We start from the raw sequence: 17218 nt of genomic DNA on the forward strand, positions 1-17218 counted from the left end.
GCGGGGCTTGTGCGTAGACCACACCTTTGGGGCGGGGCTTGAATCCGGACCAATGGGACGCCTTGCTAGGGAGGGCAGGCTCCGGGCCTGACATCCCGGTAGCCCGCTTGCTTTTTCCGGCTCCCTCGCCCCCTCCGTACATAGCGGAGCCCACCCCAGGCGCGTTGGGATCACACCGGAGCAGCTTCATTTCTAGGGTGGTGAGTGAGCACCCTGCCGCATCCAACTGCAGGGTGCGCTTGGCCGTCCGGAACCAGATGCCTGGCCCCCTAGGCATCCAGTTACTGGAGCAAGTGGACAAGAGCCGGTGGGTGGGGGAGGAGGACCCTGGGGACCCTATGTGGCGTGATGCCAGGCGGCCTGCGTTTGTGTTTGGACAATCGATGGCTCTGTTTGGATTGATAGAGTTTGGAGGGCTCATTGTAGAGATTAGAAAAATCTGGTCAGGACTGAGATGGGGTGAGGGACAGGTGTGATGGAGGGTGGAGCTTTGAGAGGTTTGAAAGTTTCTTGTTGCCCATGTGTGAGCTGCTGTACTGGGGGTACCGAGAGGTGCAGCTTAGGGCTTGGGAGGAGGTGTTTACTGGTAGTAGCTAACTTCCCTTTGGGGAGAGCTTCTTCCCCTCTTGTTGCCACTTAAGGAGAGACCTATTTGACAGGGGGAATCTGTGTCCCTTTCGCAGAGCCACTGCTACCCCTAGTTTCAGTGTCGGAGGACGGCACGGTCCCTAAGATCTGAAAGTGGCCCTGATTACTTAAACACCAGAGTCTGAGAGTGTGGGGAAGTGGCTAGGATAGTTCTGAGTTTCTGTGCCCTGTGTGTATGTGTGTGGGTGTGTGTGTGTCCGTTCTTTGTAATTCTCCTTTTGAGGAAGCTCTGAGTGTTTAATTGGGGTTTTGTTTAGGGGGAGAGGTTCTGTGGAATTGCTATCCAGTCACTAAAACCTCTTTTTACAGGTCACCTAGCCCTTTTGTGGCTTCCTCTGCTGGCGCTCAGCTATGGCCAGTGAGAACTCCCCTCTTTTGGCCTACCGGCTTCTGGGGGAAGAGGGGGCTGCCTTCCCTCCCAATGGAGCCGGAGGATCTGGAGTGGCATCAGCCCGCAAGCTCTCCACCTTCCTGGGTGTGGTGGTGCCCACGGTCCTGTCCATGTTTAGTATAGTCGTGTTTCTAAGAATTGGTGAGTAGAGGGAAGAATTACTAGGAAGGGGCTGAGGCCACGGATGAACCCTAGTGCATGTGGGCAGATGGAGGGTAGAAGGACAAGACCCCTTGTGGCCTCCTGTGTGGCTCTGCTGTAGGACTCTGCTGCCCAGTGGGATGGGGGTAGGGAAAGAAGACTGTAACCAACCATCCCTTGTGACCTGCTTTTGTCCCCCTGTTTAGGGTTCGTGGTGGGCCATGCTGGGCTGTTGCAGGCCTTGGCCATGCTCCTGGTTGCCTACGTCATTCTGGCACTGACAGTCCTCTCAGTGTGTGCCATTGCCACCAATGGAGCTGTGAGAGGGGGCGGAGCCTACTGTATCCTCAAACCTAGATGGGCTGGGGCTGGGTTGTTCTGTCCTCCAAGGTTCAGGAGGGGAAGAGGCCAATGTCTTCTGTCTGAATGTAGGCCAAATGCTAATGAACAGGGGGTCGAAGGTAAAGGTGACCAGCACTCTTGTCTTCATGTCTGGTCTCCTGACAGTGATAGCAGTTAACATTTTTAAGTGCAGAGAATGTATGTAGCTCAGTGGTAGAGTGCTTGCCTAGCATGCATGAAGTTTGGGGTTCCATCCCCAGTTCTTTCCCCCACTCTGACAACCACAACCACAGAAACACCCAGTGATAATCATTCTACAGATGAGGAAAGTAGATGCTGGGTGTGGAAATGCAGGCCTCGCACCCTAGATACCTGGGAGATAGAAGCAGGAGGATTAAAAGCACAAGAGTACCCTGGGCTACAGAACGAATTTGAGGCCAGCCTGGGCCACAAATGGAGACCTTGTCTCAAAATCAAAAAAAATCAAGAGTGGAGCACGGTGGGTGATAATACGCACCTCTAATTCTAGCACTGAGGGGTGGAGGCAGGAGGATGAGGAGTTCCAGGTCATCCAACCCATAGTGAGTTGGAAACCACCAGGGCTAATTGAGACCTTGTATCAAAAAACACACAGAGTGGCAGGCAGCTGGAGAGATGGCTCAGCGGTTAAGAGCGATGGCTGCTCTTGCGGGGGTCCTGAGTTCAATTCTCAGCACCCACATGGCGGCTCACAAGCGTCTGTACCTCCAGTTCCAGATACTCTGCCACCCTCACACAGATACACATGCAGGCAAAACACCAGTTTACATGAAATAAAACCCAAAAGACAATCAAGCAAAATAAAGAGTAAGGGGAGAGTGGGGGAAGGGCCAAGGGTAGAGAGCTTGCCTGACAGGAGTGGGGAAATGGGGCAGGTTGTGTATTCTCATCATTCTCGAAGGGATACAGGACTTAGGCGCACCATTGCTGGCGACTGAGCTGATGCTTGCAGAAAACCTGAAGTGAAGTTGCCAGGACTTAGGGCCCCTTCCTCCATTTTGGTTTCTTTTCCCTTAACGCTCAACCCCTGCTTCCACTTTTAGTTATGATCAGCAGGACTCTGGGGCCGGAGGTGGGTGGCAGCATCGGCCTCATGTTCTACCTGGCTAACGTCTGTGGCTGTGCTGTGTCCCTGCTGGGACTGGTGGAATCTATCCTGGATGTCTTCGGGGCTGGTGTGTGTTCCTCCCAACCTGGGCTGGGTGCTGCTGGGCTTCTCGGGGTCTGGGATTGTGAGATCATGTCTCCCAAGACGTGCCCGCTGACTCTTCTCAGATGTATGGGCAGCCGAGTGCTTGTCTCCATCCCCGGGGGAACTTACTGTCCCCAGGCATGTCCAACCTGCAGCCCTCTGGCCACATGTGGCCGAAGATAGCTATGAAAGCCCCCAACACAAAATTTTAAGTTTGCCTCAAATACTAGGTTCTTTTTTAAGATGTGCATACTTTTCTCTCTTCTTTCTGTTTTGGGGGTGGGCGTGGGTGAAGTATACATGTGGGATGTGTGCATGTGTGCATGTGTGATGTGTGCATGTGTAGGTGAGCCTGCTCGAGTATGCCTCTCTAGAGGCCAAAGGTCAGTGTTGGCTATCTCCCCTTGTTGCTCTTTCCTTTGTTCATTTACTTGTAAATATCCACTAATTTGTTTTTATTGCTGTGTGTATGATAGGGGGACACACACCTACTGTGGCTTGAGTGTGGAGGTCACGGGATAACTTTGTGGAGTCAGTTCTCTCCTTGAGCACAGTGATTTAGAAAAGTCAGAAATAGGGGTTGGGGATTTAGCTCAGTGGTAGAGCACTTGCCTAGCAAGCGCAAGGCCCTGGGTTCGGTCCCCAGCTCCGAAAAAAAAGAAAAGAAAAAAAAAAAAAAAAAAAAAGAAAAGTCAGAAATAACTCCTAAGCCAGGCATGGTGGTGCGAGCCTTTCGTCCTAGCATTTAGGAGGCAGCGTATCTATGTGCACATATATGTATATATGGGGTTTATTTGAGTGACTTACAGGCTCTGGCTCAACAATGGCTGCCTATGAGTGGAAGAGCCAAGAATCAGTAGTTGTTCAGTCTGTGAGGCTGGGTGTCTCAGCTGCTCTTCAGTGTAAACCAGAATCCCGAGGAGGTAAGCTTTACTGCCGGTGAAGGAGTGGACTTGCTAGCGAGGATGAGAAGAAGCAGGCAGAGAGAGAGAGAGAGAGAGAGAGAGAGAGAGAGAGAGAGAGAGAGAATCCTTCACCCATGTCCTTTATATAGGCTGCCAGCGGAGAGTGTGGTCCAGATTAAAAAGTCTTATCTTCCTACCTCCAAGATCCCCATTAGAAGTGGCTCTTCTGATAGGCAGTGGTAGCACACACCTTTCTTTCATCTCAGTACTTGGGAGGCAGAGAGAGGCGGATTTTGGTGAGCTCGAGGCCGGCCTGGTCTACAGAATGAGTTCCAGGACAGCAGGACTACACAGTGAGACCCTGTCTCAAAAGAAAAAGGCTTGTGTATCTCAAACCATCCTGAAGATAACATTGAACTTCTGAGTCTCCTGTCTCCACCTCCCAATAGTTAGCATGTGGCACCATGACTGGTTTTAATGTGGATGCTGGGAATGAAACCCAGGCCTTTATTATGCTAAGCAAGCCCTCTACCAACTGAACTACAGGTACAGATTGTGTGTGTGTGTGTGTGTGTGTGTGTGTGTGTGTGTGTGTGTGTATACCATGGCCTTCCTGTGGAGGTCAGAAGACAGCTTGTGAGAATTGCTTTTTTTCTTGTCCGGTGTCGGTCGGTCTGGGGCATTGAACTCGGTTTGTTAGACTTGGCAACAGGTGCATTGCCTCCCGAGCCATTGAGACTTTTTAAATATATATATATACATACACACACACACACACACACACTTTGGGAAGTTCTCTTTGGGGAGCAGGATTTATCAAGGACAAAGTCATGTTGCAAAGTCAAAAGATTGGACATGCCTGGTTCTAGTCAGAGAGACCAGCCTGATTAGCAGGATTGGTCCCCACCAGGGAGGTCAATGATGCTGGGCTTTCCTGAAAAGCGATATAGGATAAATGAGATCTCTAGTAACAGGTGGGTGGACGGGGTCATAGTTGGGGCCGGGCATCTCCCGGTCCACAGCTTTTAACTCAATCCTGCCTCTCTCCAGATGTCACAGGTTCCAGTGGGATTAAGGTTCTACCCCAGGGTTATGGCTGGAATCTGCTCTACGGCTCCCTTCTGCTGGGCCTCGTGGGTGGTGTGTGCGCTCTGGGAGCTGGTCTCTACGCCCGAGCTTCCTTTCTTACGTTCTTGCTGGTTTCTGGCTCCCTGGCCTCCGTGCTGGTCAGCTTCGTGGCGGTGGGACCCAGGAATATCACGCTGGCTCCTCGACCAGGCACCAATGGTTCCTCCGTGCCACCCCGGCATGGCCACTTCACGGGGTTCAACGGAAGCACCCTAAAGGACAACTTAGGTGGTGAGTTGAACACTGGAGTGCCAGGGGCCTTGTGTGAGAGATGGGCCTTAGAATCCCTGGAGGAGGGGCCGGGGAGATGCTTCAGCAGTTAGGAGTGCCCAGCACCCCGGTAGGGCAGGTCATAGCTCCAGCTTCCTCAGGGGATATGACGTCATTCGCAAGCCTCCTGGAGCACCTGCACACACGTGGCCTGCCCTGTCCCCAGCCCCATGATAAAATATGCAAATAAGTCTTAAAAACTAGCACTACTTGCCTAGCGTACACAAAGCCCTGGATTCTACTCCCAGTACCGCAGAAGCCACTCAAAGTGGTGCATGCGGGTAATCCCAGCCCTCAGGAAGCGGGGGCGAGAGCATCGCAAGTTTGCTGTCACAGTTGGCTTCACAATGGGTTTGAGGCCAGCCTGGGATCCAATGCGGCCCTGTCATGAAACAAAGGAAGAAACCGACTAAGGGTGGAGAAGGGAGACCTAACCTTGATTTTGGGCTGGGGAAGGCACCAACAAGACCTGCAGGTACTCTGAGCCGGGTGGGTGAATCCGGGTAGGAATACTGATCCCCCGTGCCCCGCCCCACAGCCGGCTATGCTGAGGACTACACCACAGGGGCCATGATGACGTTTGCCAGTGTCTTTGCTGTCCTCTTCAACGGCTGCACTGGCATCATGGCTGGGGCCAACATGTCAGGTGAGAGTCCGCTCTTGGGGGTGTGGTCTGGGGGTGTGGTAACGCTGCTGGCAGGAGAGGTGGGTGTGACTGAAGGCTGGCCTCTCTCTCTGCTCCTGCTCCTCCAGGGGAGCTGAAGGACCCCAGCCGGGCAATTCCTTTGGGCACAATCATCGCAGTCGCCTATACCTTCTTCATCTACATCCTGCTCTTCTTCCTCTCCAGCTTCACTTGTGACAGGTACAAGGTGGTGGGAGGTGATAGACTCTTGTTAAGGTTGGGTGTGTTGGAACAAGATGGTATGCTGGGTTACCACAGGTTGGCCAGTAAGGTGTCGGGCTGGAGGGACAGGTGAACATAGCTTCTCCCATTGGTGCTGGTGGTGCACACCTTTAATCCCAGCATTCCTGAGGCAGGGGAGGTGGGTCTCTGAGTTCAAGGCCAACCTGGTCTACAGAGTGAGTTCCTGGAGAACCAGGGCTACACAGAGAAACCCTGTCTGAAAAGAAAAGTGTGTGTGTGTGTGTGTGTGTGTGTGTGTGAGAGAGAGAGAGAGACAGAGAGAGAGAGAGAGAGAGAGAGAGAGAGAGAGAAGGAAGGTATCAGGTATCCCTCCTCCCCTCATTTCTTATTTTTATTTGTTTGTTTTTTGAGGCAGAGTTTCTCTGCGTAGCCCTGGCTGACCAGGAACTATGTAGACCAAGCTGGCCTCAAACTCACAGAGATCCTCCTGGCTCTGCCCCACCATTGCCTGGAAGGTTGAAAATCACCGCCCTGTACATAGCTGAGGCTGGTCCAGAACCTGAGATCTTCCTGTCTCCATTTCCTGAGTGTTAGGATTACAAGGCCCCTTCTAGGACCTAGGTCTAGCAACACAATGTCACAAGGACCTTTTCTTACGAGGACCTTGAGACAGCAGCCCTTCCTCCTTCCTTCCCTCCTGGCTAGAGCCCTGCTTCAGGGAGACTATGGCTTCTTCCGTGACATCAGCTTGTGGCCCCCACTCGTGCTGATCGGCATCTACGCCACGGCCCTCTCAGCCTCCATGAGCTCTCTCATCGGTGCCTCCAGGATCCTGCACGCCCTTGCCCAGGATGACCTCTTCGGTGTGGTGCCCTCTGGGTCTGCCGAGCTGCTCTGGGCATGTCCTCCTGGGTCTGTCTCCATCCCCTTTAGGCCCAGACTGATGTGTCTGCTGTGTTTCTGTTTTTACAGGTGTCATCTTGGCACCAGCCAAGGTGGTATCTGGAGGGGGTAACCCCTGGGGCGCTGTCCTTTATTCCTGGGGCCTGGTGCAGGTGAGTGTTCCCTGGAGCTGGCCTGACTTCCACTCTTAGCTATCTGACTCAGAAACCATCTTAGGTCTGGATCAGAATGAAAATGCGGACGTGGGCCAGGATAGTGGCGTATACCTGCAGTCCCGATTTGGAGGTGGAGATGAGGGAGTGCATTGAAACATTGAGGCCAACCTGAGTTGCACAATAGGACCCTGCCTGAAATTAAATAAATAACATAAAATGGGTAGTCCAAGACATAATCCTAACACGTAATCAGGAGGCAAGGGGTACACGGACTGTAACAAGTGTGAGCCAGGCTAGCCAATCAGAGCAAGACCTTGTCTCATAAAAACAAAACATATACACACAGACACCCATACAGCGATAGACACACAGACACACACACATATACACACACACAGCGATAGACACACAGACACACACACATATACACACACAGTGACACACACAGACAAACACACACAGACGAGAGAGAGAGACAGACAGACAGACAGACAGACAGACTGGCACACCCTTTTGGTGCCCTGGCATTTCCTTTTATTTATGTTGAGACTATCTCATTTTGCAGCCCTGGCTGCCCAGAATAGCCTAGAACTCATAAAGACCTGCCTGCTTCTGCTTCCCGAGTGCTGGGATTAAAGATGTGCCTGGCTTCAATTAATTTATTAATTTTACTTTGCAGTCTGAGGGATCAAATCTAATATCTTACACATACCGAGCCCTCTACCCACTGAGTTTTATCCTCCACCCTTCATCTATTTGTTTTACTTTTGAGACAGGGTCTTTCTGTATAGCCCAGGCTAGCCTTACACTCACTGTGTAGCCCAGGCTGGCCTACAACTCTTGCCTCACATCCTGAGTTCTGGGAATGCACTGGCATTTCACAGTGTACGTTGACCTTTCTTGGGGGACACTGGCATTTTGTGGAACATCGTGTGGGTAATCTGGCTTTATATAGAGTTCCTTGGCACCTCTTTGGGTACACGATATTGCAGATATCTATATCTATATCTATATATGGAATTTGGGGATAAGTTTGGTCTTGCATGCTTGCATATCTCAGGCTGGCCTCAACCTTGTGAGTACTGGGATACAGGTATGCACTACCATACCTTGCCTGTCGTGTGTGGTGCTGGGGATTGGTCCCAGGGCCTTGTAAGTGCTAGGCAAGCAATCTGAGTGCAGAACGATGTCCCCAGCTTTGCAATAGCAAAGTTTTTTGTGTTCTTTTTGTTTTTGAAACAAGGTCTTACTCTGCAACCCTAACCATCCTGGAACTTGCTATGTAACAAGCTCCCAGACTTGGGAACTCCTGGGATTGAAGACGTGGGCCACCACACCTGGTCTCATCCCTCCCATTTCTTCCTGTGTGTGCACACAGGTGCCCAAACTTGAGTGTGCATATGTGCATGCATGTGTGTAGAGGTCTGAGGACACCTCAGGAGGATTGATTTTCTCCCTCCAGTGTGTGAACCCCAGGGATTGAATTCAGGTCATCAGGAAACGGCTTTCTCCACTGAGCCGGCTGGCCAGCCCTTGAATGGGCACTTTGGATTAATGCTTATGTCTTGACACTTTCCAAGCTGGTGCTGCTGGCTGGGAAGCTGAATACATTGGCTGCTGTGGTCACTGTCTTCTACTTGGTAGCCTATGCTGCGGTAGACCTGTCTTGCCTGAGTCTGGAGTGGGCTTCGGCCCCTAACTTCCGGTGAGAAATAAAGATGCCTTAGAGAATGAGGAGGAGGAGGAAGAGGAGGGGGAGGAAGAGGAGGAGGAGGAGGTGGGGACAGAGGAGGAGGAGGAGGAGGGGGAGGAGGAGGAGCGGAGGGATGAATAGGAAGGATGGCGTCTCAAGGGGGCGGGGCTGCAGGCTGGAGTGAGTGACAGGCAAGTGCTGGGGGCGGGGCAGACCTGAGTGCTTTACCCTCTTTCTGTCTGCCCATCCCAGCCCCACCTTCAGCTTGTTCTCCTGGCACACCTGCCTGCTTGGGGTGGCCTCCTGCCTGCTGATGATGTTCCTCATCAGTCCCGGGGCCGCCGGTGGGTCCCTTCTTCTCATGGGCCTGCTTTCCGCCCTTCTCACCGCTCGAGGAGGACCCAGCAGTTGGGGCTATGTCAGCCAAGCCTTGCTTTTCCACCAGGTTGGGGACCCTTGAGGAAGGGTGGGTGGTAGTCTTGGGAAGCTTCCTGCTCCCACCCCTGGGGTTGGTGTTTCTGAGAAGAACTGAATGGTAACTGTTCGCTGGTCTTCCTCCTCCCCTCCCTCCTCCCCCTCCTCCTCCTCTCCCTCCTCCTCCCCCTCCTCCCCTCCTCCTCCTCCCCCTCCTTCTCCTCCTTCTCCTCCTCCTCTTCCTTCTTCTCTACCTTCTCCTCTTCCCCCCCCTCCTCCTCACCCTCTTTCTGCCCATCTCCTCCTGCTTCTCAGGTACGGAAGTACTTGCTCCGCCTGGATGTCCGCAAGGAGCACGTGAAGTTCTGGCGGCCTCAGCTGTTGCTCCTGGTGGGAAACCCTCGGGGTGCCCTGCCTCTGCTGCGCTTGGCCAACCAGTTAAAGAAGGGGGGACTCTATGTGCTGGGCCATGTCACTCTGGGAGACCTTGGTAAGTGACTTTCTTGTTTTCTCTTGATCTCCTCTCCTCTGTCTCAGACACCTCTTGTTTCTGTTGAGGCTCATGCAGGCTTTGAACTCTAGGAACTAGTAAATGATTTAAATAACCCAGTATGTAGCTCTTCACTGGGGAATGCTAGGCAGGGGCTCTACCCCTGAGCCATGCCCCCAGCCCCTCACTGGGGGATTCTAGGTAGGTGCTCTACCACTGAGCCATGCCCCCAGCCCCTCACTGGGGGATTCTAGGCAGGGGCTCTACTACTGAGCCATGCCCCCAGCCCCTCACTGGGGGATCTAGGCAGGGGCTCTACCACTGAGCCACACCCCCAGTCTCTCACTGGGGGATTCTAGGCAGGTGCTCTACCACTGAGCCACGCCCCCAGCCCTCACTGGGGGATACTAGGCAGGGGCTTTACTGATTTGAAATAAAGTCCCAACTCTAGTAAGAATAAATGAGCTTGGCCAATATTTGTTACCCCTACCCCTGTCTCTGTCTCTGTCTTTCGCTGTCTCTCTTTGCCTTTCTGTCTCTCTCTTTGCCTTTCTGTCTCTCTGTCTCTCTCTATCTCTCCTGTTTTTCAACTACTGAGGATTGAACCCAGTACCTTGCACATGCTAGGCAAACATTTCACTACCGACCTATATTGCCAGCCCTTGTTTTTGTGAGGTAGGTTCTCTCTGTGAAGTCCAGGCTGACCTTGAATTTATCACCTTCCTGCCTTAGTCCCCGGAGCACTGGGGTGAGGTATGTGTCACTATGACTGGCATCACCTGCCTCCTTTACTTTCTCTGCAGACTCCTTACCATCAGACCCTGTGCAACCGCAGTATGGCGCATGGCTGAGCCTGGTGGACCTTGCCCAAGTGAAGGCCTTCGTGGATCTCACCTTATCACCCTCTGTGCGGCAGGGGGCTCAGCATCTTCTACGGATCTCTGGTCTTGGTGAGCTGCTCCTCTCTTGCTGTCCTTAGGCTCCCTGAGTGTCCCCTTCTATCTCTGCACCCTTCCCCTCTGGAATCCACTAGATTGTAGATTGCAAAGGGAGCTCACTATATAGTGCAGATAAGACAATAGCCAAAGATAACAGGAGTAGACCGTCTGACAGTGGCCACATTGTCTGACTGGAGATATGGCACAGGCAGGGCATGACGTTGTGGTTGGATTAAAATAGTTACATTTAGCTGGATGGCTATAGCACATGCCTTTAATCCTAGCACTTGAAAGGTAGAGACAGTTGGATCTCTAAGTCCCAGGCCAGCCTGGTCTACAGAGTGAGTTCTATGACTGCCAGGGCTACACAGAGAAACCCTGTCTCAACAAAACAAAACAAACAAAAATTACATTTAACCGTGCATGTGTTTGTGTGTGTGTGGTATGTGGTGTGTGTGTGTGTGAGTGTGGTGTGCATATGTGTGTGTGGTGTGTATGTGTGAGTGTGGTGTGCATGTGAGTGTGGTGTATATGTGTGTGTGGTGTGCATGTGTGTGTGGTGTGCATGTGTATGTGGTGTGTATGTGTGTGTGTGGTGTGCATGTGTGTGTAGTGTGTGGTGTTTGTGTGTGCATGTGTGTGTGGTATGTGTGTATGTGTGTGGTGTGTGTATGTATGTATGTGTGTGTGTGTGGTGTGCATGTGTATGTGATGTGTACGTGTGTGTGTGGTGTGTAAGTGTGTGTGATGTGCATGTATGTGTGGTGTGTATATGTGTGTGTGGTATACATGTGTGTGTGCTGTGCATATGTGTGTATAGAATCCATATGTGTTGTGTGTATGTGTGTGTGGTGTGTGTGTTTGTGGTATGCATGTGTTTGTGTGTGTGTGTGTGTGTGTGCGTTCCTGTGTGTGTGTATGTATAAGCATCCCACAGTACATGAGCAGAGGTCAGAAGACTACTTTAGGAGTCAGTTCTCTCCCTCTACCATGTGATTATTAGAGCTTGAACCCAGATCATCAGGATTAGCCACAAACATCCCTAACCCACTGATCCATCGTGCTGAGCCCAGTTTTGTTTTGTTTTGTTTTGTTTTGTTTTTAGCTAAGGTCCAGTGGAGCTCAGGCTGACTTGGAACTCACACTGTTGCCAAGTTTGACCTTGAACTACATATCCTCTTGCTCGGGATTACAGGCATGCAATACTATGCCCACTTTATAAGGTGCTGGGAATGGAACCCAGGACTTTTTGCATGCTGGCTAAGAACTCTATAAGCTGAGCACTGTCCTCTGCTCTCTCCCCTTTTCTTATATTTTTGGTTGTGAGCCTAGCCTTTAACGGCTGAGCCATCTCTCCAGCCCTCTCTCCCCTTTTCTTAAAGCAAAACTTAGAGACCATTTGGGCTCTGGAGAATATTTTGGAAAATTGTTTGAGGCTTAGACTGTCCACTAAAACAGAATTTCTCCCACCCAAATGCTAACTAGGCTTAACCTTGCTTAGTGTGTGAGATCCAGCAAGTTAGGAGTGGCTATCCACAGATAAACTAGATGGTTGCTAACCACCAGAATTCAGAGAAAGCAAAACCACTGAATACTGATGTGGTCAGTCAACTGAGTAAGGCCTGGAAAGGCTCTGAAGTAGGGAGGCCAGGGTAATGACTTATGCCTGCATTCCTAGCACTTGGGAGTCAGAGGCAAGAATTCCAGGCCAGCCTGGGCTTTACAGCCAGACCCTACTACCAACAAACAATCAGGGTAGCCAGGAAGGAGGAGTGTGGGGTCCCTGTGTCACAAAGGATGCTGAGGTTGTATGAGAGTGATGCTTTCAGATAAGTGGAGTATTGCCAGATCTGTGACTCTTCCTGTTCATCGTGCGCACGTGTGTGCCTGTATGTCTCTGGATTAAACATAGACTTTGCTTAAGTTAGGCAGGGGCTCTACCACTGAGCCATACTCCCAGCCCCTCCCTGGGGGATTCTAGGCAGGCGTTTTAATAATACTTTAATTCTAATAATAGTTTACAGTTCAGCTTAATTTAAGCTTTTTTTTTTTTTTTTTTTTTTTTTTTTTTTTTTTTTTTTTGGATAAGACTATCACTAAATTGCCCAGGAAGACCTTGAATTTGAAAGGCTTTATTTGGGGGGGGGGGTGTTGAGACAGGGTTTCTCTGTGTATCCTTGGCTGTAGACTCATAGGGCTCTGCCTGCCTCTGCCTCCTGAGTGCTGAGAATAAAGGCCTGTGCCACTATCTCTGGAGACCTTAAATGTTAGATCCTTGTGCTTCAACCTCCCACACAGCTAGGATCACACATCTACACCAGCAGGCAGTCCAGCTGTGTGACTCACATGGCTGGGCCTGCAGCCTTGTACCCCAGGCACCTCTGATCCCAAGACTAGTATCTGTCATCTGAGCAAACACATCTCTCTCCACCTGCAGGCTGTCAGGTCAAAGGTTAACAAGCATTGAACTTCGCGCTGCTTGGTGCAAAGCAGGGAGGGCTCTAGTAGAGTGTAGGGTGGCAGGTGATTAGTTTAGCTTGCAGGGTCAGCTGAAGTTCCTTCCTGCTAAGAGGATTGTGATATGACTCAGTACCATTTACCCCTGGAGCACCCAAGGGTCTTAGCTTTTCTTCTGCAAAGGGACCATTAGCCTAGAGAAACGTACCCAGAGGGAGATGACTGCAGTGGAAAGGAAAAGTGTGTCTGGAGGAATGGCCTACCAGGTATAGCTGTTGCTGTGCAAGTAGAAGGACTTATGTTCAGTTCCCCAGCACCAAGTCAAAGCGGGGTACCTCTGGGCACATCTAATGCCAGCATTGGGAAGATGGAGCCAGGGAGGCTCTTGGGGCCAGTCAGGCGATGAGCTGATTCTGTCAGACCCTGACTCAAAAAATAAGACTGGCAAGATGGCTCTGTTGATGAAGTGACAACCTGAGTTCAATTTTTGGTACCCACATAAAGATAGGAGAGAACTAGCCCCATAAAATTGTCCTCTGATCTGCACATGAATACCTTGGCATACATGCTCCCCCACCATGTACAACATGATGATGATGGTGGTGGTGGTGGTGGTGGTGGTGGTGGTGGTGGTGGTGGTGATAGTGGTGGTGGTGGTGGTGGTGGTGATGGTGCTGATGGTGATGATGGTGATGATGGTGATGATGGTGGTGTTGGTGATGGTGGTGGTGGTGATGGTGATGGTGATGATGGTGGTGATGGTGGTGATGGTGATGATGGTGATGATGATTAAGGTAGAGACCAGGTATTGGGGCACACACCTTTAACCCCAACACTTGGGAGGTACAGGTCAGCCAGGTACACAGCAAGACCTTGTTTCAAAAAAGAAGGGGAAAAAAGCAATTAAAAGTTGTTTTTAGATGGGGAGTTACTAAATCGTCTAGGCTGGATTTGAACTCATGATGCCCCTGTCTTTGCTGCTTGAGTGCTGGGATTACTGGCATGAGCTACCATATCCTGGAAGTGAAGTTGTCTGAGGCAGTAGTATGGTGAGTTCTGGGCCAGCCTGGGCAACATAAGGAAAATCTGATCTCAAAAAAAAAAAAAAAAAAAAAAAAAAAAAAAAAAGAAAAATTCCAGCGATTATGGTCAGGAATTTGAGAGGCTCATACTTATCGACTGCCCTCCTGGGACTTCTCAGACAGATCTGGGTCATTGAGCTTGCTTCAAGCCCAGCTGGAAGGTTAGAGAATAGCCTCTAATGTGAGCAGACACTCACCTTCGTGCCAGGCCCTTCCAGGCCTGAGGCTTTAGGCCGGTGACTTCATCGCGTGGGGCCTGAGGTTGGTTCCTTATCTCTAAAAGGGGCAGAATGAACACTACTTATCTCATAGTGTTACCACAGGGTTCAAATGAGGTAAAGGAGTGCTTTCTCCAGGATGTGGCCTCTGATAACCAGAGGCTTTCTGCTTCCTCTGGGTACCAGGCCGCTGTCCCTGGAGCAGAAGTAGAAGGAAGAGAGCTGTAAAGACTAGCCTATCGTCCAGTCTTCCCCTTTCTAGGACTGGGATGTCTCCACTGGAGATTGACATCGTGAACTTGAATGGTCAGGCTCTCTGATTTTTATTTCACCCAGGCCTGGTGATGCAGGCTGTATTCCCAGCTACTCCAGGAGGGCTGCAAGTTCAAAGCCAGCGTGGGCTATAGAAGAAATTTCATTTCCTCAGTGGAGTTCAACTTGAATCTTTGGGGTTTTGCTTGTTTGTTTTCTGGTTGAGACAAGGTCTTGCTCTGTAGCCTAAGCTGCGTGGAACTCACTGAGTAGCCTGGACTGGCATCAAACTTAGAGCCATCCTCCTGCTTCAGCCTCTTGGTTGCTGGGGTTACGGGCTAGAGCCATCGTGCCTGGTTGAAACGGCCTCTCCTGACATGAAAAAGATGTGTTGCCTAAGGCCTGTGGTTGATGCCAGCCAACCTTAGCACTAGGAGAACCCAGAGCTGGGGCTGGAGCTCATTGGTAGAGCCCTGAGCTCCCTCCCAACACTCGGTGAACTTCATGGGGCAGCGGTGATGAGTACCTAGAATCCCAGCACTTGGAGGAGGATGTAGGAAGATCAGAAGTTCAAGGTTACCTTCTGACACTTAGAGTTCAAAGAAAGCCCAGGATGCCTGGGACCTTGTCTAGAAAACCAAAAACTGTGAGTGAGTGAGTGAGTGAGTGGGTGCGTGCGTGTGTGCATTTAATCCCAGTGCTCAGGAGACCGAGGCAAGTGGATTTCTATGAGTTTGTGCTTCACTGGGTCTACATAGTGAGTTGCGGCCCAGTCAGGGCTGTATCATGAAACCCTGCCTTAGAATGATAAAATCAATCAAGCAAGTCAACAAACAGACCCCCCTTCCTCTGAAACAAATAAACAAACAAACAAAAACCTAAAGGAAATTTAAGATGGGGCTTGGAATATAGCTGTTAGTGATTGAGGTTTACTCTCCAGTACCACTCCCTGCAAAGGGGGGAAGACATCCTGAAGTGAACTTTACCTATTTAAAGTGGAAGAGATTATTCCGAGAGATAGTCAAATAAATGCATGTGAAAGTGTTTTAGCAAAGCCAATTCATTGTGCAAACGTGTGTATACTGTTTGCTGTAAGGGCCTCAGCCAAGGAGGATGTCATACCTCATGGCTGACCTAAGTGTGAGTGGGCGAGTTTTATGTGGTGTAAACTCAGTCCTCAGCCTGATTTCTGTTCCTTCCTGCCTCCCTTCTCTGCCCCTAGGCGGTATGAAGCCCAACACGTTGGTGCTCGGTTTTTATGATGACGCCCCACCCCAGGACCATTTTCTAACAGACCCAGCCTTCTCTGAGCCTGCAGAGGGCACCAGAGAGGGCGGGTCGCCAGCCCTGAGCACGCTGTTCCCTCCACCTCGGGCTCCTGGGAGCCCCAGGGCTCTCAGTCCCCAGGACTACGTGGCCACCGTGGCAGATGCTCTCAAGATGAACAAGAATGTGGTTCTCGCCCGAGCTTGTGGGGCTTTGCCCCCGGAGCGGCTAAGCCGGGGGTCCGGTAGCAGCGCTCAGCTACATCATGTGGACGTATGGCCCTTGAATCTGTTGAGGCCCCGGGGTGGACCTGGATACGTGGACGTCTGTGGCCTTTTTCTGTTGCAGATGGCTACCATCTTAAGCATGGTGCCTGCCTGGCACAGTGCCCGGCTCCGGATCTTTCTGTGCTTGGGGCCCAGAGAGGCTCCTGGGGCAGCAGAGGGAAGGCTCCGGGCCCTGTTGAGTCAACTCAGGATCCGGGCAGAGGTGCAAGAGGTGGTGTGGGGTGAAGGGGCTGAGGCTGGGGAGCCTGAGGAGGAGGAAGGGGACTTTGTGAATGGTGGTCGAGGAGACGAAGAGGCAGAGGCTCTAGCTTGCAGTGCCAATGCCCTGGTGCGTGCCCAGCAGGGACGAGGCACAGGAGGAGGCCCTGGGGGACCAGAAGGAAGGGATGGAGAGGAGGGACCCACCACAGCCCTTACCTTCCTGTATCTTCCTCGACCTCCTGCTGATCCTGCCCGATACCCTAGATACCTGGCACTGCTGGAGACCCTAAGCCGTGATCTGGGTCCCACCCTTCTTATTCATGGTGTCACTCCGGTTACCTGTACTGATCTCTGATGCCTGTGCATACAGTGTTGGATAGATAGAGAGGGCCCAGGCCCATTCTCAACAAGGGACGCCCTCCCCCGCCCCCAATGGGCCCTGCCCTTTTGATGATGTTTTAAGGGGACCCTGGTCTCCTTTGGGTGGCGAATGGACATAGTACACTAATTCTAGGTGGCTGCCCCATTGTAGGGGAGGACATTGCGGCCCTGTTCCTGGTCTGCCTACGCTTCCTTCACTGGTGCCTTGACCAGAGGGGCTGGTCTCTTCTGTGACTCTAGGCTACCTCAGTGTCCCCATCCTGGCCACAGACGCACCACCTCCCTCTCCCCGACTTCCTTGGGTGGTGATGTTTGTGTTTTGTTTTATTTTTCTAACTACTGACCATAAATAAAAGACCAAAACACTATGGGCTGGTGGAGCACTGCTGGTGGGTAGATGAGAGGGAGCCGGGTGGGAAGGGAGAGATCTATGAGGGGGTGGAGACTTTCAGAGTCCCGGCCAAGAGGCTGCCACGTGCAGGACTGGGGCAGGGATCTGAGAGAATTGCTGGGCCAGAGCCTCTCGGAGAGGCCTGCAGCCCACCCTAGGCTTGGCT

The 17218-nt window shown here is 51.5% G+C and overlaps 1 protein-coding gene across 2 annotated transcripts; it reads left to right on the plus strand.

The window, feature by feature from the left end:
• The first annotated feature begins 76 nt into the window (after positions 1-76).
• Slc12a9 (solute carrier family 12, member 9) lies at positions 77-17029 on the plus strand. 2 transcript variants are annotated; one of them, XM_087577658.1, is made up of 14 exons: positions 77-307; positions 958-1180; positions 1387-1521; positions 2605-2736; positions 4709-5017; positions 5595-5702; positions 5810-5921; positions 6630-6787; positions 6897-6979; positions 8563-8687; positions 8928-9120; positions 9405-9579; positions 10383-10529; positions 15749-17029. In XM_087577658.1, exons 2-14 carry the CDS (start codon positions 1000-1002, stop codon positions 16633-16635), a joined length of 2745 nt encoding a protein of 914 aa, XP_087433784.1. In that variant the 5' UTR covers positions 77-307; positions 958-999; the 3' UTR covers positions 16636-17029.
• The last annotated feature ends 189 nt before the right edge of the window (positions 17030-17218 follow it).

The sequence above is a fragment of the Rattus norvegicus genome, chromosome 12, assembly GCF_021556685.1.
Source record: "Rattus norvegicus strain SHRSP/BbbUtx chromosome 12, alternate assembly SHRSP_T2T, whole genome shotgun sequence".
NCBI lineage: Eukaryota > Metazoa > Chordata > Mammalia > Rodentia > Muridae > Rattus > Rattus norvegicus.